We start from the raw sequence: 20,937 nt of genomic DNA on the forward strand, positions 1-20,937 counted from the left end.
GTACGTTAGTGCCTTGGAGTCTTGGTGACTTATCGGCATCTTGGGTCTTGGTGTCTTAAACTTGTTGACCCTTCGACTTGGTGTGGAGTGGCGACAAAATACGTGTACGGAGACGCGGAGACCCTTGCCTTGGTGGATCAAGTTCTGAAGTGATCACGACGGCAAGTGAACAGAAGAGACTAGTGGTGAGACCTTACCTTGGTGGCTTGATGCCTCATTGTGCTTGAGATCTTATCTTGGTGACTTGATGATTGGGAATATATCCTTTGTGGAGCTCTAACGTGAATTATGGGTGACATTCATACCATCGATGCCACGACATAAAAATCTCTTGTGCCGAGTTTGTCTCTCTACCTTATTTATATTTTCGCATTTACATACTTGCAATTTATCTTGCTAGAGTAGGTTGCAATCTTCTTGAGTGGTAGAGTAGATACACTAGATAAACCTAGAGCACATTTAGATAAAAACTGATATAGATTTATTTTGTGAAGTTTTTGGAGCTAATTTGTTTAGGTTTCTAAGTGTCATAATTCACCCCCTTAGGATGTCACCAATCCTCACAGTCGCCCTAATTCAGACCGCCATCGTCATGGTGCTTCCCGCCTCGGCCGTTGTTTCCTCATGTGTGCCTCGCCTCATCCGTGCTCGGCCCAACACCTGCTGTCCGATTCGAGCCACTGCCATCACTCGGCTCCCTCCACCATGTGCTCCTGCCCAGGGTCGAAGAAGACACGGTCGGTGGACATGCACCTGAGGCTCGGCTCCATCGCTAGGGCCTGGGGGTGTGTTGTATATGTTTGCCTTTGTCTATTTACTAGGTTCCTGTGAGTCCATTCCAAAAAAAACATAGGGTTGTTGTTTCTATGCATGTCTACCTTCATGGCGTCCTCTGGGAGGCTAGGTGTCGTTTCGGTCCCGCGGTGCCTGATCTTTTTCAATGGCACCAACTAGGGGGAGTTTGTGTTTCACATGAAGATCCACATGAGTGGTCAGCAACTGTGGGGTTACCTCACTAGCAAGCGGGCACATCCTTCTTATCTCGCTCTTTTGCCTCCACCCAGTTACCCATCGAAGATTGATGATGATATCAAGACCATAATTCTTGACGTTGTCGAGGCTGAGATGAAGACTTACCAATCCAATCTTGTCGTCTACGACACCTAGCTATATGACGAGGCTTGTGCCAAGGTGATCTTGTTTGCAAGCATGGAGTCAAGCTCACGATGTCTCTTAAGGGCATCTTCACTACGCAGCTGATGTGGGCTCACCTGTGCTGCAGTTACGAGATTTGTAACGAGGTGATGTACCTTGCTGTTGTGGAGGAGGCTCGGTCACTTCATTATTTGGACTCCATTGTGGAGGAGTTCCACCATCAGATGCTTGCAATTTGGCACCACCTCGACAGCTTGGCTGCAGTATTGTGGTGCTGACACTTGCACGTGTTGTGACCGCCACATGAGTCAAAGAGAGACTCTTCGGCTTCACGAGTTCCTCTCCTGGCTCTGCCCTGAGTTTGAGACTGTCAGATCATAGCTACTGACATGTCATCCATGCCTATCACTTGATGAGGCGATGCCTGAGCTGTGGGCTGAGGAGACACATCTTTGAGCGGGAGGTGTGAGAAGCGTTCAACAGTCTGCCACCATCCTGGCTGCTTGAGTCTCTTTGTTGGCACCCACACCTTCCCAGGTGCCTCCACCTCCTTCAAAGTCACAACCCTCCCTAGTGATGGCGGGGGCCCCTTCTGGTGTCATGTACGACTATTACGACAGGCCTGGGCACCTTGCTAAGACATGTCGTAAGAAGCACCACGACAAGCAAGCATGTCGTGGTGGCCGCTCCTCTCAGGGTCAAGTGGACCCTTCACTCAGTCAAGTTCTCGCTTGGTGTCTACCGTTGAGCAAGAGTTCCTTGCGCTATTCCACCGTCTGACTACCACAACTTCTATCTTAACACCTGGGACTAGTGCTTAGGCTTCTAGTTTCACACCACCTCCTTCTTCCCACACAAGTATATCATCCAAATGGTTTCTTGATTCTGGTAGCTCCTTTCACATGACTCCAGATTTGGCTCATCTGTCTTCTATGTCATCTCCTAACTCACCACTCATAGTTCATACTGTAGATGGCACCTCCCTTCCTGTTGTAGGACGGGACACCCTCTCTATTTCCACCTTTTATGTTCCTACAATTTCTCATGTTTCTAAACTCACCATGCAGCTTTTGTCCGTCGATCAGATCACTAATTATGGTTGTCGTATCATTCTTGAGGCTGACTCTTGTTGTGTTTAAGATCTCCGTTCTGGGCTTCTGGTGGGGACTGGTCCTAGGCGTCATGACTCTCAGTGCCTTTGGGAGATTGATTGGTTGTGTCTTCCTTTTGCTACTTCGAATAGCTAGTCATCCAATTCTCTTGCCATCGTGTCAGCTGCTTTCTCTACCACCACTTTTGCACAATGGTTCCGTCTAGGACATCTCTCAGGTTCTAGACTTTCCACCTTGGTGGATAGTTGTGTCTTAGGTCCTATTTCTAGTGACACTACTCTTCATTGTACGGGTTGCAAGCTTGGTAAATAGCTACAACTCCCTTATCCTTCTAGTAATTTTGTATCTCAACGTCCTTTTGATCTTATCTACTCTGATGTATGGGGGCGTTCTCCTTTCATTTCGGAAGGGGGTCACTCCTATTATGTGATCTTTTGTCGATGATTATTCAATATTTACTTGGATTTACCTTATGTCTTCTCATAGCTAATTCCTTTCCATTTACTAGCAATTTGCTACAATGATTCATACTCAGTTTGACTTTGTCATTCACACTTTTCGTGATGACTCTTCTGGTGAGTACATCTCGGATGCTCATTATCGCTATCTCGCTAATCATGGAACTCTTGCTTAGTTCTCCTGTCCTGGTGCTCATGCTCAGAATTGCCGAACGCAAGCATCATCACATTCTCAAGACTGCTTGTGCTCTTCTGATCTCTTCTGAATTTTCACCCCACTTCTGAGCTGAGGCTGTTTCCATGGCTATCTTTCTCATTCACAAGCGGTCATCATCTGTTCTTCAGGGATGTACTCCTTGTGAGTGCCTCTATGGCACACCTCCTGGCTACAATCACCTTTGGTGCTTTGGGTGTGTCTCCTCTGTTCTTCTTCCACCTCGTGAGCACACTACGCTGACTGCTTAATCAGTTGAGTTTGTTTTTCTTAGCTACAGTATAGAGCACAAGGGTTATCGTCGTTATGACCCTATTGCTCGTCAGATGAGGATATCTCGGTATATCACCTTTGGCAAATCTCATTCTTACTATCCTCATTATCCTCCATCCACTTCAGCAGAGTCTCTCTCTTTCCTAACTCTTCCTGATTTGTTTTTTTCCGTTTCCATCCTCACATCTTTCGCAGCCATCTTGCTCTACATAGCCACCACTCTCCCCAGCTCCTTTGCCACCGCCACCATCATCTCCATGCTCACCACCTTTAGTTGGCTCACCACCTCCTCCGGTGATTCCTCGTGAGATCACTCACTTCTACGCTCGCCGTCCCCGACATCCTCCATCATCTGACTCCTCTTCGTCTCTTTTCAATCCTGCTCTAGAGTCTCCACATCGGTATGATCTACATGATCGTCGTACTATTTGGCCACCTGAGCGCTATGGCTTCACAGTTGCTGCTCTTGTCGAGCCCATGACCCACCGAGAGACTGTTGTTCACCAGGAGTGGCAGCATGCTATGGTTGCATAGATTGCCACTTTGGACCATACTGGCACTTGGGATCTTATTCCTTTGTCCTCTCATGTCACTGCTATCACTTGCAAGTAGATCTATAAGGTCAAGACCCGCTCTGATGGCTCTCTTGAGCATTAGAAGGCTCGTCTTATGGCTCATAGTTTTCAACAGGAACATGGTCATTGCTATGATGAGACTTTGCTACAGTTGCTCATATGACCACTGTTCAGAATCTTCTGGTTGTTGCCTATGTTCGCTAGTGGTCCATCTCTCAACTAGACTTCAAGAATGCTTTTCTCAATGGTGAGCTGCGTGAGGAGGTTTACATGCAACCACCTCTAGGATACTTTATTCTTGATGGCATGGTTTGTCGTCTGTGTCATTCATTATATGGTCTCAAACATACTCCTTAGGCTTGGTTTGAGCGCTTCTCTTCGGTTGTTACTGATGCTGACTTTAAGCCTAGCGACCACGACCCAACTCTCTTTATTCACACTTCTTCTTGTGGTCGCACGCTTGTTCTTCTCTATGTCGATGACATGATTATCACATGTGATGACTCTCAGTTCATTGACTTTGTAAAGAAGCATCTCAATGACAAGTTCTTGATGTCTGACTTGGGCCCCATTCGCTACTTCCTTGGGATCGAGGTCTCTTCCACGCCTAACGTCAATTACCTTTCTCAGGAGAAGTACATTCATGACCTTCTTACTCATGCTGCTCTCACCGATCACCTCACAAACTGAGACACCTATGGAGCTTGGTGTTCACCTGCGGCCCATTGATGATGAGCCTCTTGCAGATCCCACTCACTATCGCCATCTAGTTGAAAGTCTTGTCTATCTTGGGATCACTCGTCCTAACATTTCTCACTCAATTCACATCCTCAGTCAATTTGTTTATGCTCCCACTCAACTACACTACACCCACCTTCTGCATGTTCTGCGCTACCTGCGTGGCATCGCTTCTCGTCGTCTCTTCTTCCCTCGCTCCAGCTCGCTCCAGCTTTAGGCATACTCCGATGCGACCTAGGCTAGTGATTCACTATGATTATCATTCGCTCTCTGCCTATTGTGTCTTCCTTGGATCCTCTTTGATTGCCTGGAAGACCAAGAAGCAGACGATAATTTCTCGTTCGAGTGTAGAGGCTGAGTTGCGGGCTATGGCGGTGTTGTCAGCTGAGGTCACATGATTACAGTGGCTACTTGCAGATTTTGGTGTGCCAGCTACTACACCGACTCCTCTCTCTCATGACAATGCTGGTGCGATCAGTATTGCTCAGGATCCAGTGAAGCATGAACTCACCAAGCACATTGGGGTTGATGCTTTCTATATGCGATCGCAGGTGCAAGATCAGGTTGTGACTCTTCAGTATGTGACTTCAGAGATTCAGTTAGCTGACTTCTTTACAAAGGCACAAACAAGAGCTCAACATGTATATTTTCACTCCAAACTCTGTGTTGTTGGTACGCCATGAGTTTGAAGGGGGGAGGGGTGTTAGATGTATATGCATAGGGCATGGTTGCATGGCTTTCCAGTGACTTACCACTGCCTGCAAGAACATTTGTGATTTTTCAGATCCACTGTGTGCCTCCTTGTGATGTTGTCTGCATCAACTAGTGTGACCTCTACAAAGCCTTTATAACTTCTTTCCACCTTCACTACTCTAATGATGTTGCTTGGCTTTATTCAGTTCTTTCATAACACTTGGCAGTATACCATCCTCTATTTCTCTCCCAACCATCCTCCTTGGACACATCTTCTCCATAATCATCTCTCTCAAAGAATCCACCACCTCATGAAGATGCAGGCCCTTGATTGGCTTGATCTACTTGTTGAACCTTTTAGTCACATTATTTGTTAGGTAGTCACACTTGCTTGTTTCTGAAAAACCATACTTATACCAAATCATATAGTGATGACTCTGTAAATAGTCTATGGTATTCTGGAGCAGCTTTATAAATCTATTGCATGTGCCACCTGAACCTATCCTTAGTGTAACTCCTTGCAGCTAGATACAAGTGTTGGGTGAAGATAGACCCCTAATATCTCTTCATGAAGTTCCCATAGAGATGTCTCATACATTCTCTATGCTCAGCTTCAGGGAAGACATCACACACAGCTTTTCCCAACCCTTTACAAGTATCAGTGAATACAACCAAACCTGTAGGAGCACCTACAGCTCTATGTAACTATTGCATGAACCACAACCAGTTATCATCTGTCACAGAGTCAAAAATAGCATAAGCCACATAAAACAACCAATTGCTGCCATCTACAGAAGTAGCTGAGGTCAACAGTCCAGTATATTTTCCATACAAGCTAGTTGAATCTACTACTATGTATGGTCTACAACCTATCAAGAATCCATCTACACATGATTTTAGAGCAACAAATATCCTCTTGAAACATACCTTCTTACCAATCTTTTGTAGTTCAATTTCCACAATTGAACCTGGAGATTTCTTCTCAATCTCTGTTCTCTAATTGAATAGCAGTTGGAAGCTCTCTTCATACTTTCCATGAATCTTGTCAAGTGCAAGTCTCATACTTGTCAAGTGCAAGTCTCATACCTGCCCAAGCCTTGTAATACTACAACTTGATCATATACTGCTCCTCCAGTTTCTCCTGTGCATCCTTTGGACCTTTCTTTGGGTTGTTCTTGATCCATTCCCCAAGTCTATCTAAAACCCACTCTGGAGTGGCCATCTTCCTTTCGTCTAGCTTGGTGGTTGGACAATTGTGTTCAAATGGGAGAACCTTTATCAACAGAAGTAAAGAAGGAATTATTACCACACAACCATTATTAGAGTGAAATAAACTGCAATTAGACTGAAATAAACTGCAACTACCTTTATTGTGTGGCCATCTTGGAGCCTAGAAGCATGAAGGCGCCATGGACACCCCTCATGTGAGCAACTAGCAATGAATCTAGTGGTATCTGTCTTCAAATTAGCAAACTCAAATCCTCTTGTAATGGCATAATGTCTAATTGCTTTTCTGAATGTTATGATGTTAAGGAATAAAACACCCTCTGCAATGGCAGGGCTATGTGGATCATGCAGCACATTAAGTTACTCTGGGTCTGCACCAATGATCTCTACCTCAGGAGGCACCCATTTGTCACCAGATTGAGCAGGTTCAGAAAGTTATGTATTGTCTGTTGGCTCAGAAGGTTATGTATTGTATGTTGGCTCGTAGGGTTGTGTATTGTCCGTTGGCTCAGAAGGTTGTGCAGGTGGTATATGAACATACAAGTGCTCATCATCTATACCAACATACTCCTCTGCATTACCAAAGAGATCATGCACTGAACCATTTGCTTCTTTAGCTACAGGTCCTCTAGAATCTGTCACTTTAGATGCAGATGCTCCTTGGCCTATCTGAGGTGGTGCGATGGGATGACATGTTTCACTAGGTGCTACTTCATATGGCAAAACACTCACAATAGGTACTTCAGGTAGCACAACACATAGAGGTTGCAATACATTAAGCTCATGTACCTCAACCACTGTATTGTCAAACACTCCTACAACAAGCTGACCACACATATCTGGTTTGTACATTTCAAAGAAATCTACCATTTGACTTTCATCTACTAGCATGACGTCCTCACCCAACCTCCTGTCAAGGAACCACACACTCGATGTTTGGTTCGTGCCCCATTTCAACTTGGTGCATAAGCTATTCATCAGTGAATCTAGTGAAAAGTCATCTACCCCCACAACTCATTTCAAATTCATGCTCTTGTTATAAGCTTTCCTACCATATGAGTCTCTAGTCACAAAACCTTCAACTTTAAGCTCTAGCGTGAATCTGTTCCTACCAAGAAAGGGGATCAAATCGAGTCAAACATACTCAAATCTGGAACAACATCTAGTAAATCCAGCCAATCTGGAGGCATTTTGGGGTGGAGGGGAGGGGGTGGATGTTACCTCAGCTTGGAGTGGCCTTTCTCCTCCATCGACACCGAAGGGAGCTGGAGACGGGGTCGATGATGAGCGTCTTCCTGGACCTCAGGTGCCCTTTGCCTCCATTGCTGGTGACGTCCAGTCGCCTCCTCCGCCGTTGTTGGGCACCAGAGTAGTGGGTTAGGGTTTGACGGGCACAAGAGCAATGACAATACGAGCTAGTTGGGTCTAACTGAGGACTCATATAAACTGCAGTGGGGCGAAATCATCCATATGGAAATACAATAGCCTGCAAGCGGGCCCAAACAATCCAGACGCGTACAAAATGGCATGGTTCAAATTCATATGAAATTATAATGGCATGGATCTAATTTCCAACTATGCAGTGACATATTTCGAAACTAGAGAATTTATAATGGTACGAATCTAATTAAGCCTTTGTATAAGGCATACTGAGTGCTAGAATATGCATTTGCGAATTTGTGTATGGCTTCTATTGAATGTGTATGTATGACTAAGATGTGTTGCTATGCGTAGGATAGTGGCTGACAAGAAAGGACAAATGGAGCCCTTCGTGCCAATGATAATGGCTGAATAAAATGCAAATGCTTTTCACTTTTAGGAGAACAAAATGGGGAACAATTAGGAGAAAGTTTTCCACACTCCCTACATGGTTTGTGACTCTATGAAAATATGTTTGTGGCAAATAAATAGTCCAAGTCATGGTTTAGCATCAAGAATTTCATAATTGGTCGAGTATCATATCTCACTAGTTAACAAATTCTGATGAAGAGTAGGGGAAAATAATATTTGCTTCTCTGATTTGTGGAAAACATGCGACAACCCATTTATAATTTTCATGAAACATATACACAAGTAAAAAAAAATGATTGAACATGTTAGCATGTTTATGTCTATTCGTATTATCAATGAATTGATGCTAAAGGTAAGAATTCTAATGGTTTATTAAAACATCAAAATAATGATAGCTGCAAAAGTTTATCCCTTTTGTGAAACATAACAAAACATATTATACACAGATCTCCTTCTGTATAAATGCTAACTTAACGACTTCAAATCAAACGAAAATGAAATATAATGTGCTCACCTTTGCGACAGAAGCAAACCTCTGTTAGATAGGCACATGCAAACGAAGTAAAAAAAAAAGAAACATATTAGTGTTCTCTATTGTTTTATGTCAAAAATGGTTGTGCTATTACATAAAAGCAGTGGATCAATCAACTCACAAAGTTAACATATAAGACATAAGGGTTACATGTATTCTGAATCCATTATATACAAAGTTGACTTAACCATTTCCTTCTATAATCTGTAAATCAAAGCAAGAACAAGGGAAGCCAATTTTTTAGCTAAGTCTGAGCACAACCCTAGTGATGATAGGAACTATATGATTCTCTAAATCACACCCACTGCGTCATGTGACCATACAAGAGCTTCCTCTTTTATTTTATTTTATTGGTAGAGAAGAGCTTCCCCTATTGCCTATAAATGAGTGGCAAAAGCCAGCAGTCCAGTACACGGCTTAAGACAAAGTGGCTTCCTCTCACTAGTAGCTACCTTCTTCCTATCAGGCTGGAGTTCATCAAGGATGTGTTGAATATCCAGTAGCATATTTGGCACATACCATGTGTAGTTAGCTATTGCCAGATTTGTAGCAATCTTGATATCAAGATATGTTGTACAACTTGTAATGCAAGCTATGTGCTAATATAAATAGAAACCAAAGGCTAGCTGGGTTTCCCACGACAAAACATCCATCTTATCTTGGTAACCAGAGCCTCAATTTTTTTTCTCCATGTCCACCAACCCTAAACCTATCTCTGAGCCTACCGGCACGATCTTGTCGTAGCCATCCGCCACCATCTCCTCCGACTTCATCACCGTGTAGCTTAACCGCACCAACTTCCTCCTATGGAAGACTTAGTTCATGTCCATCCTCATCGGGCTTAACCTCTTCCGCTTCGCCGATGGATCCTACCCCGCACTGTCCCAGACCATCACCAAAGGCATTGGTGATGCTGCTTGTGAGGTGCTGAACCCAGAGTTTTCTCGCTGGTACTAGCAAGATCAATCTGTCCTCGGCATGCTCATGTCCTCCATGGCAGAGGAGATCCTTGCCCAGCTGATAAACTAGAACTCGTCCGCCAAGGTGTGGACCGCCCTCCATGCCATGTTCTTGGTGCATAATAGGTCAAGTGTAACGCCCATCTGGTGCCAACTGTCCCAACTGCATAAGAAGGACATGACAGCATTCAAGTACTTGTACAAGATGAAGGGCTTCACCGATACTATGGTGACTGTCGAGTAACCCCTAACCGATGATGAAGTGATTGGCTATATGTTAGCCGGTCTTGTACCGGAGTACAATGCCCTGATGGCCTCTCTCACAGTCTCCAATGCCGCCATCACCCTCAATGATTTCTACTCTTACCTCCTCAGCTTCAAGGTGTGACATGAGCTCCACTCCATGATTGATGATTTCTTCTCCTCCGTCAACAGCACATCACGCCACGGCGACAACGGGGGCAGCAGCTTCCATGATGGAAACTCTGGCCATGGTGGCAGTGGATGCGACGGCCAAGGCGGTGGCCACGATCATGGACGCAACAATGGCGGAGGTGGCAGCCTCTAGGCCCAAGTGCCAGATCTGCTGCAAGTTTGGGCATGAGGCACTGAAGTGTCATCATCGCTTCAATCATACCTACCAGGAGGATGACTACCTTTCTGGAAACTCGATGTCTACCGGGCAAGTCGACAACAACTGGTACGCTGATACAGGGGCGACCGACCACCTCACAAGCAACCTTGACCGGCTGACCATGCACGAGCGCTATGCCGACAAGGATCAAGTCCAAGTGTCCAATGGTGCAGGTTTGACAGTTTCACATATTGGTCATTCTCAACTTTCTGGCTTGCATGATCCTCCCATTCTTAAAAATGTCATTCATATTCCAAACATTAACAAGAATCTTCTCTTTGTTAATCGTCTTGTGATTGATAATAATGTTTTTATGGAATTTCATCTGAATTTTTTCCTTGTCAAGGACAAAGCCATGAGGAAGGTACTTCTACGCGGTAGAAGTAAAGATGGGCTCTATCCGATTCCGTTTGGTCGGTCTTCACGTTCCACTCTATCACATCCAGCTTCCTCTAGCGTCTGGGTTTCATTGAGCCAATGGCATCAACATCTTGACCATCCATCGAATAATGTAGTGGAGTCTGTCGTTCAGTCAAATAAACTACCTTGCATGTCGTGTAGTGAATCCTTTGTGTGTGATGCATGTCAGCGTACAAAGAGTCATCAACTTCCCTACAATAATTCTATTCGTGTAACCACTGCTCCCCTTGAACTTGTTCACACATATGTTTAGGGTCCAGCCCTTGCATCTTCTGGTGATTATAAATTGTATGTTAGCTTTGTTGATGACTACAATTGTTTCACTTGGATTTACCTACGCAAGCATAAAGATGTTGAGCATATGTTTTACAATTTCCAGAACCATGTTGAATGACTCATCGATACCAAAATCCGCGCTATCCAATCCGATTGGGGTGGTGGGTACCTTCAGCTCCACAAGTATTTTCAACATATTGGCATATCCCATCATGTGTCATGTCCCCATATTTCACAACAGAATGGGATTGATGAACATAAACACCGTCATCTTGTTGAGATCGGGCTTGCACTTCTTACTCATTCGTCTCATCCAGTCCGGTATTGGGATGAGGCGTTTCTTATAGCTTGCTATATAATTAATCGTATGCGTAGTCAAATTCCTAATGGTGCCACCCCCATGACTCGCCTTCTTCGTGTCAAGCCCGATTATTTGTTTCTTCGCACTTTTGGGTGCGCATGTTGGCCAAGTCTTCGCAAATACAACTCTCGCAAACTTGATTTCTGTTCCATAAAAGCTATAAGTGTCTCCATAGTTCTTCTAGCCAAATCTAGATCTCATGAGATGTTTTCGATGAACGTGTTTTTACCTTCACCTCCAATGCCAAGCCAAACCTATCATCTCTATTAATGATTGATACTTTTCCGTCTAACGAGCCAGTTGTTCAGGATGCTAATATGCGAAATTACAACATATCGCTTTTGTCTACTGATTTTGTCTTGCAAGGTTTTGCAGCTGGTCCTGATATGCATGCGATCAACGTGTATGCTCCTATTTTTGGCCTGTCCCGTACTATTTAATGCTATGGAATGGCCTCGTACGCGAGCTTGACAGTTCTCAGTAGACGGGACAAGACTTACAGGACAACCAGAGCAGGTCAGGCATGCCTACCCCTGTCGTGATGAGCTAAGGGCAGGCCTGCTATCGTCAAGAATAGATCGGTTACATGTCTTGGCTCTATCCATTTGTATATTCTCCTTTTTCCCATGCTATATAAAGGTGGATGGGGGAGATCGAGAGAGATTATTCTGTAACAAGTTCATCCAATTTGTAAGAAAAAAGCACATGATGTATGGCTATTAAATACATATGATGTATGGCTATTATCCCATAAGAGGCCTAAACCTAGATAATCTCCCACGTTTTGGCGTTCTTTCGGTCCAACCACAAGAAACATCGATCAACGTGCACATCATCCAGTACAGTCTGGATTCATTGTCAGGGATCATCCCCCAACATGCACCAAGAGAGGACGAATAAGGTTTTTAGAAATCACTCGGTGTGACTGCTCACGATCTGATTCCTCTACATCATCATAGTTTGCTTTCTCTATGTCCTCTTCATTGTAGTCTGCTACATTGCCATCATAGCAGCTTATGCATCTCACATTGTCGTTGGGTACGTTCACTATGCTTCTTCATGTTCATCATACATGTTTTCCTATTTGTCGGAGGATGAACTCCTCAAACAGGGATCCGGAGGGACCCTCTTTGAGATTCGGCCGGAGGGATAGTTCTGAATCTACCTCGTACGTGAATTAATGAGAGTAAATGAGATGCAAGCGGGATGGATGATCGGATGCTAGTGAAGTAAATGCTCGAGGGATTTAGACAGGTTCAGGCCGCACGGAGCGTAATACCCTACTCTTGTGTGTGTGCTATTATTGCTCTGGAAATACCTCTCTGTGGATCTCTTGCGTTACAAGGATTTTTGTTTAAGTCTAGAGCTTCGTGTGTCCTGTCTTCGTTAGCTTGTCTGCTTTCAACTTCCACCTCTTGAACTTCTTAAAACTTGTCTCGATTTGGAAAACCTTTTCCTTGTCGTCGGGGTGCACCCCCCCTTTTTATACCACCGGGGAGGCTTGGCGTGCCCAGAAAGGAGGGCACAAGTTCCCATGAGCCATAAATGGAAAGCAACCATCATGGGCTGCAGCTCGGCATTGCAGAGGTTGAAAAGTGCATCCCCGGCCGGTCTTGTCGCCCATTATGTACGACTTTAGCCGTTTGCAGGAGGGGGGCCCACCGGGCAGCCGCTGAACCACCCCGCATGCCCGCTCGGTCAGAGCGGGCCTAACGCAGCAGGGGGGCAGGTGATAAGCCTCGAGCCCAGTGACGATATCTCTAAGCTGCGCAGGATGACGTATGATGGGACCCGTCGCATTAAATGACCCCAAGCCCCTGTCAGACGGTGGTAGGGGCTGGCGTACTCAGTACGACAGGCGTGGGGGGGAGTGGTTGAAAATGACAGGCCACACTCCCTCTTAAATACAGCATCGGGCCTTCCACCGATTGACACCTCACCGTTGAGCCCTTGTGGGGTCCACCGGCAAGGGGCTTTTGAGGTTCCCGGGGAACTATGGGTGCCCGGGGACCACTGTTCATGGCACTGAGCGCTCTCTCCCGGATATGTCTTTGCTCGGATCCTCGGGGAACTATGGGTGCTCATCCCCGAGCACCCTCTCCTGGAACTTGTGCTTCTCGGGTCCTCGGGGAACTCAAGTACTCGGGGACCACTGTTCATGATCCCGAGCACCCTCTCCCAATGCTGCCTTCTCTGGTACTTGGGGACCACTGTTCATGGTCCCGAGCGCCCTCTCCCGGTACTACCTTCTCGGGTCCTCGGGGAACTCGGGTACTCAGGGACCACTGTTCATGGCCCCGAGCACCCCTCCTGGAACTGGGTCGTCTCGGACCTCGGGGAGATAGTCCCCGAGGGATGGCGCCACGTGGCATTCTATTGTCCTGGCCTCGGGACTCGGGGACCCCTGGTTTCCATGTCACCGACACTATTGCTTTTGTCTTAGAATATATTAGAGAGAGAGATGTCTAGGATAGACTCTTGTAGTATAATGATGATAGTTGATATGTTCCTAATTATAATAGGAACAGAAACAAATCAATTGTCATCATCATACTGTTGATAAAAAAACTTATTGGTACATTATGGGTGCACGTAGCAATTTTTAGCCAACAAATCAAAACTACAGAGGAATACTGGTGCATAGTGTTGGGTGCGCATAGCAATTTACACTGTCAGATTTAGATCTTTTGCGACACAACCTCCTATGGTCAAATCTTTGGCATCCGGACTGTGGATCTAGATGGCGACCACCGTTGCGTACGGCGGCGACAACCGAAGGTGAACGGCGGCAGAGCGTTTGACGATGAGTGGCGTGGTGCAAAACCTGACGATGGTGTGGTAAGCCGAGCGACACATTCTCTATGGCGCGGAGGCATCATGCACGTGTGAGATAGTGCGAGCAACGGGTGGCGGCATTGGCCGAGGAGCGACATTGCTGGATGTGTTTGGCGTGAGGTTGGGTGGTTGCATGATTAATGGTACCGGTGTCACACGATCGATGAAGCCTGGGGTGGCACAAACTAGATATGTTGCAGGTGACATCCTACAGTAGGGGATCGACGATGGCGACGAACCAAGTGTGACGATGTGACTGTGAGCACGATGGGGCCTCGAATGAATCGAGAGATAATGACTCTGATACCACTTGTTAGGAATAGATGGACAGGAGAGGTAACGTGGAAAAAAAACCCCTTCAATGTGGAGGTAAAAACCCATGAGAGATAAATCTGAATTATGATGGTTCTGGGTACAAGTTATAAGGATTGGGCCATATTTATAGACATCTTTTTAGAATTGTATCTGACTAGAAATCTAGTATTTAAGGTATAATATCTAACATTTCTCTATTCTGGTTGATCGCCTTCGGTCATTGATCCCCAAATTCAACCATGAACTCCAATCAGTATAGCCTGGTGAAGCTCCTCCAAATCTACAGTTGTGACCCTCTCAACCTCTTGTGTTGGTGCTTGATCTGAGGAAACCGCCAAGTAGACCGCCGGCGAGTTAATTGGTGTGCATCGTAAGACCCTTTTTCCATCCATGTCATATAGGCTCTATGGATTCATGATGTTCATACCGCCTGGTCATGTCATGGATGACGGTGTCTTCGACTGGAGTTCAAGTACTGGAGCCATGGCAGATCCCCGTCTTTATGCGTGGGAAGTTTCTATGATGGAATATGAGTCGTCTTCCTTATCGTCGATGGTAGAGTTCCCCACGGAGCACATATGAACTTTTTATTTACTTTAATGTCTTCCTGGCCTTTTCAAAGGGCCTGCCACTAGAAGTATACTTCGAAAATTTTGAGCGTTCGGTGCAAATGACTGACGGTTACTGTGGTTGTATAAAAAAAAATCCTAAGTGGTAGAGAGTTTTTCTAGTCTAATTTAGACAGGTTGGTGAAAACAAATTAGCAAAAAAAACCACCAACCAATAATTCCTAACAAAAGATCACCATCGACCATTTACTAAATAACACTTAAGAATTATTAAAATAGACTAGAAAATCCTCAGCTATGTGAGAACTTTTTTTAAAAGAAGGATGATAACCGTTAGCCATTCGCAAAGAACACTCACGAAATCTTAGAGATCTCGTAGTGTATGCGTAGTTCGCAAAAAGGCCTGCAACTTGTGTGTCTGCTCAAGTGGCTGCATCGTTGCAGTTCCTAAGTAACAATTTGCTCAATACAAAATAGGAAAAATATCACAGAACACAACGCTATAACGAGTCTGCTCGCTTTGAAAATTTCGACTAGTGGCAGACACCAACGGCAACTGACGTACATTTCTTATCCGATTCGCTGTTCATCGGCGGCAATAAAGCCTGACGACTGAAGGCCACGTGCCGTTCATACGTAACAGCCCACCCAAATGAGAGAAGGTGAGCTCAACAAACAAATGTCTAGCATCCAACAGCGATGACTTCGCTACAATGGCGCACGCCATCTTCTAGTGCTGAAAATTAGCTGAAGAGAACTGTTTCGCAATGCAACGTCTCTTTCTTTCACCTCCTTCCTCTCCTCCGTATCATAAGAAATCTAGCATGTCAAAGCTACAAGGCAAATATGAGATGGTCTACATGGACCGTTGTACATGTTCTATGCTGCTAGGCCGTTCGGTCGGTTCACCTGTCTTGGCCACGGCAAAGCCAGAACCAAGCCTCAGGACCAGCCAGCAGCCAGGCATTTGTGATTTTCAGTTGGATGCTCGCTGGATCGGATCTGGTAATTCCACGACGCAGAATGCCAAGCCTTGCAAACAACCAGCGGCGATTCCAGGACTAGTCCAAAGTCCAAGGAAGTGGTGGTTCACGGTCCCATGATTTATAGCAGCAGCAGCCATAGTATGGTACTGTGGCTGTCACAGATCGTGGTGGAGTAAGGATTTGTTAGAGGAGCTCCAGTAAAGAAAATGAACTTTTTGTAACATGAGAAACTTGGACGAAATAGCGGCACAGCCTACGGCAAGAACAACTGATGTAAGTTTCTCCTGTTATATTGTTCATCATCAGTGACGACGGCTAAGTACAATGATGCCAATCCATCTCCAGTAGTCGGTAGGTTTGATGAAAAAGGGACGGATATTCTTTCCCACCCGTAAACACTATCTGTTTCTGACTCTAAATCCAGAAAAAAAAAATACAGGATGGTTAGTATCTATCTAAAATATCTAAATATTAAGTATTTCGAGAAAATATATTGTGATTTTACTTTAAAATTCTATACTCATTTTGATTATACCCTTATCATGTTTGCTGTATTGTGTAGGATATAAATAAAGAAAAAAATTACATCTATCAAACTAACTGAAAGATTACGACATTATCCACTCTAACTCCAACCCTTAAAAAATTATAGGATAGGATATAAGATGAAGAAATAATTATCTAACATTATTTGTGTCCGATTCTAACTGCAAGAAAAAATATAAAATAAAATACAAGATGGGCTATATTTATCTGTATCCGACTAGACCCTACCAATAGGTATGCAATGTAATTTCCTGTCCAAGAAACAAGCGTGTGGTAAATAAATAAAAAAGTACTCAGGACTCATCAAGCATAGCAAAGGTTGAAGTTATCGTCATCACGGTAAGTTACAATAAACGGGGAGACTTTGTACAGACTTGGAGTCCACCTTCTCTTCCTTCGTTTTTTTTTTCCTGATGGAATTAGTCAATCAAGCATGAGGAATCCTCCTCCTGCACTTCTTCAGGTAGCCATGGTACACGCAAGCATGATGTATATGATACAAAGTTGCACACATTTACTCCTCTTGGCATCTCAGTCTCAGACCTCTAGGTATGGAGGTCAGCAAGCCATGCGATGCCAGAAGTCATATGCTAAAGTATCGGTTACATTCCCCACGCTCAAATGAGAGAGCGCCGTTTAGGGAAGGCCGGAAGGCCACGAACTAGACTCATATAATTTCAGGGTGCTGACTTTGATCACGACTACACCTCTTCTTGCTGTGGAGGTGGGGGTGGAAGCGGTGGTGATTGGGGCGTCTCCTGCTGTTCTTCGGACTTGTTATTCACTTCGATCTCGAGCAACCGCTCAACTGGCTGGCGACAGATGGGGCATCGGGTGGTCTGGTACCTCAGGACCTTGGCACACTCACTGCACAAGCACTGCAACAAAGAGAGAGAAATGTCAGGGTTTAATACCGATGCTAATGCGCATCAGCTGCAGATCAGCTTAAAGTAGATGAAAATGGTTAGAAATTGGTACACTAATTTAGACTTACGTGGACTAGTAATCAGAATATGGAATATCAAAGATCATATAGATGGGAATCCAGAAATCATGTATTATGGAAACATAACTCTGCTGGTTTACCGCTCTTTTGTCTAGACTACAATAATTGAAGTGTCCATATGTTATTATTGTCAAGAATACGATAATAAAATTGGCACACTAATTTAGACTTTAAGCATGGATGATTAATGTAAACATGAGTGACCCTTGCATAGGTAGAGGCTTACCATATGCCTACATGGGAGGACAGTGGTATCCCTAGGCTCTGAAAGGCAAATCACGCATTCTTTCCCTGGATCATTCGCATCAGCATCACTTTCCATGGAGTTTCCTATTCCATATATTTCCTGCAATTCATATCTAGTCCCATTGACCCAAAGGATCTGACTGACAACTCGTACTTGGTAATCCCCATTTTCCTTCTTCTCAAACACAGCCTGCGTGATCTGTGAATTGGGAGTTTTAATCTTTTGGTCTTCTCCTTCCAATGGTTGATCAACAGACAGTGCTGTTTCAGCTTTAACTGCAAGTGGATATACATCCATGTCCCCCTGCTTTAATAATTCAGATTCCTCAAACACTGAAAAGTCAATTCCTGTCCCTGAAGGTTGCCTGAACTTTTGACCAAGACCTTCTTTGAAGCTAACAATAACTGGCTTGATTAGGTCTTCTTTTGTCGCTGTTAAATTGCAGTTGTGCTCTTCCGTTGCAAAGAAGTAAATAGTCATGCTATACAAGGAAGTAGATGAGAAAAATGGTAAATCAATTCGTGTAACAGCAAGAATAAAACTTCTTTTGCTAGTAATAGAGAAATTTTCGCTGCATGGCTAGTCTCACGAAATATGGATAGTGCAAAGATACTATATAATAAACAGCAATGCAGCTTTAGCACATAACACTACAGATTATCTACAAGTGTACCATGTTTAGACAAAGGAATAAACTAGTGGGTAATGTGGTGACACTACCAATGTGTATTGTTCCTTGTGAGATTATTTAAACAAGAAAAAAGTATTAAAATGAATTCAAATGTGTAGTGTTCCTCGTCTTTATCAAAGTAGCACTCTATATTACGCTGTAAGCTGCATTCGAGAAAATGTAGCCTGAAGCGAGCTTAAAGCAGAACAGTATTACGACATTACAGAATCGTTATACCAGCCCAAAGCAAAATCTTGTGACAATTGACAAGTACTATTAACTTCTAACAAGAATGGACACAAAAGATAGTTATGGATGAGTAGAGGTGAAGACTGATTCAAGACCTATACATTTGTGAAATGTAGTTCCCATGACAAGCGCATTGATTTAACAAACTAAATATATAATTGACCCCACAGTAATTAGTAACGACCAAGTATAACACCAGAGAATGTTGAAAGCTAAGTATTTAATCGATGCCAAATAATCTACCCAAGTACAGGAAGGCAATAGAAAGAAATATTTAAATGCAGGGCTAAATCTCAATTCTCAATTGGTTAAATTAAAGATGCAATAAAAAGGAAGTCGTGCAGTGAAAGAAGAGTGATGGACAGTAGGGCATACGCAATATCTAATGTTAACTTTCAATTGTAGGGCATCTAATGCAAAGTCAACAATTGCTATCAAAATTCCAACATTTTCCCCAGGCAGAAACACCCCAACATCTACTGTTCTATCTCCGAATGGAAGTGGAAGCTATCAAGGTGGCCCACATGTGCAAGCTTATGATCGCTTTAGATAAGTGGAGCTTGATCAGAAGGGGGACTAGCTGGACGCCTGAACCTCATGAGTGATTGTTACAGTATTCTTGAGCACGGAGTCTATGCTAAACGCCTTTGAGAACAATAAATAAACATTCGTAACATTTATACCTGACTTTTCACTAAGTTTTCTGCCCATAAAATCATAAATCAGAGTTACTGAAGCTGAAACCTTTGCAAGGGTCAGGGGTAGCAAGGAAGTACACTCAGGTTGGGAAGGAAAGCTAGGCATTAAGGCAATACTATGATAGGTTGACTGGTTGACACATAATCGAGAACTTCTTTTTAGATTGGATGTTTTCAGAGAACAGTTTATTTAGAAAAAATAAGTACTTGCTCTTGTATAGTTCTCTTTATTTCTTTTACTCTTTACGATCAAGAAACGGAATTTTCAATCAACCAAATGAAGGTCAAAGATCACTAAAACAAAAGTTACCATTCTCAAGCGACTGATAGCATCACCATCACAAGACACTAATTCCGCAGAGCATCAACATCAATATACAGAACAAACCAGTTCAAACTAGAACATTTTCCAACCATATCCTAACCAAGCAGCTAGCACAAAGGCGCTTCCCGTGCATATATATACATATTACAGAACATACATTTGATGTAAAAGAGAACTGATTAATCACCTGCCGGCGACCGTGGCGTCAAAGGTGAAGGCGACGAGGAAGCCACTGGGGCAATCTTCATCTGGCTCGATCCGGAGCGTCTCCTTTTTGAGGTTGACGTCATTGCGGATAGTGACAGCTTTCTGGTGCTCGACGTACGGCGCCGGCATAGGCAGATGTGGTCCGTAGGAGGGGTACCGCCCAGCCCACCCGGGGTAGTGGTGGGGGTGAGCAAGGGGCGGGAACTCCCCGGAGACGGCGGCTGTGGGCGGCCTGTGGTGGTGGTCGTACGGCGCTGGGAGGGGCACCGGCACGGATGGCGGCGGCGGCGGGTAGTAGTTCCCGTACTGCGCGTAGTACTGCGGTGGGTTGGGGTTGGGGTACTGGGGTGGGTACGGCGTGGCGGCCGCGAACACGTAGCGGTTGGGGGCAGCCTCCGGCGGCAGGGAAGGCGGAGGCGCCTGGTGGTGGTGGTGGCCGTGGCCGTGGCCGGAGGTCCGACGGCGGTGACCAGGGGCGGCACCTGCACCGTTGCTGCCCGTGTTACCCATCCTCTTGCGCAGATCGACGTGTGGGTCTCGGGAATGGCCTCAAAACTGGATCTTGAGGCCTGGGTGCATCGGAATTCGAGGCTGCCTCTTCTGCTCTCGAAAGCTCGAGCAAGCGAACCAAACGAAATCGAGACCAAAAAAAAAAGTTCCGGAAGAACGCCCGAGAAGATCAGAAGCTCAAAGGGGAGAGGGATGGAACTAAATCCTCTTGCGAATAGAATTCGATGCGCAAACCTAGGACAGTCTCGAGCGATTCGATCGGGGCAGCCGAGGGAGGAAAGGAGGAGACGATAAGGAAGTGCTCACGCTTCTTGCTTTTCCGCGTGTATTTTGGGGGTGTTATGGAAGGTTGCGCG

The 20,937-nt window shown here is 44.8% G+C and overlaps 1 protein-coding gene across 1 annotated transcript; it reads right to left on the reverse strand.

Annotated features, from left to right (window-relative positions):
* Positions 1 to 16,943: 16,943 nt before the first annotated feature.
* LOC133912077 (probable E3 ubiquitin-protein ligase LOG2) lies at positions 16,944 to 20,937 on the reverse strand. The gene is made up of 3 exons (XM_062354641.1): positions 20,052 to 20,937; positions 17,902 to 18,403; positions 16,944 to 17,547 (listed from the first exon to the last, which is right to left on the reverse strand). Exons 1-3 carry the CDS (start codon positions 20,579 to 20,581, stop codon positions 17,371 to 17,373), a joined length of 1,209 nt encoding a protein of 402 aa, XP_062210625.1. The 5' UTR covers positions 20,582 to 20,937; the 3' UTR covers positions 16,944 to 17,370.

The sequence above is a fragment of the Phragmites australis genome, chromosome 3 (assembly GCF_958298935.1).
Source record: "Phragmites australis chromosome 3, lpPhrAust1.1, whole genome shotgun sequence".
Lineage (NCBI taxonomy): Eukaryota > Viridiplantae > Streptophyta > Magnoliopsida > Poales > Poaceae > Phragmites > Phragmites australis.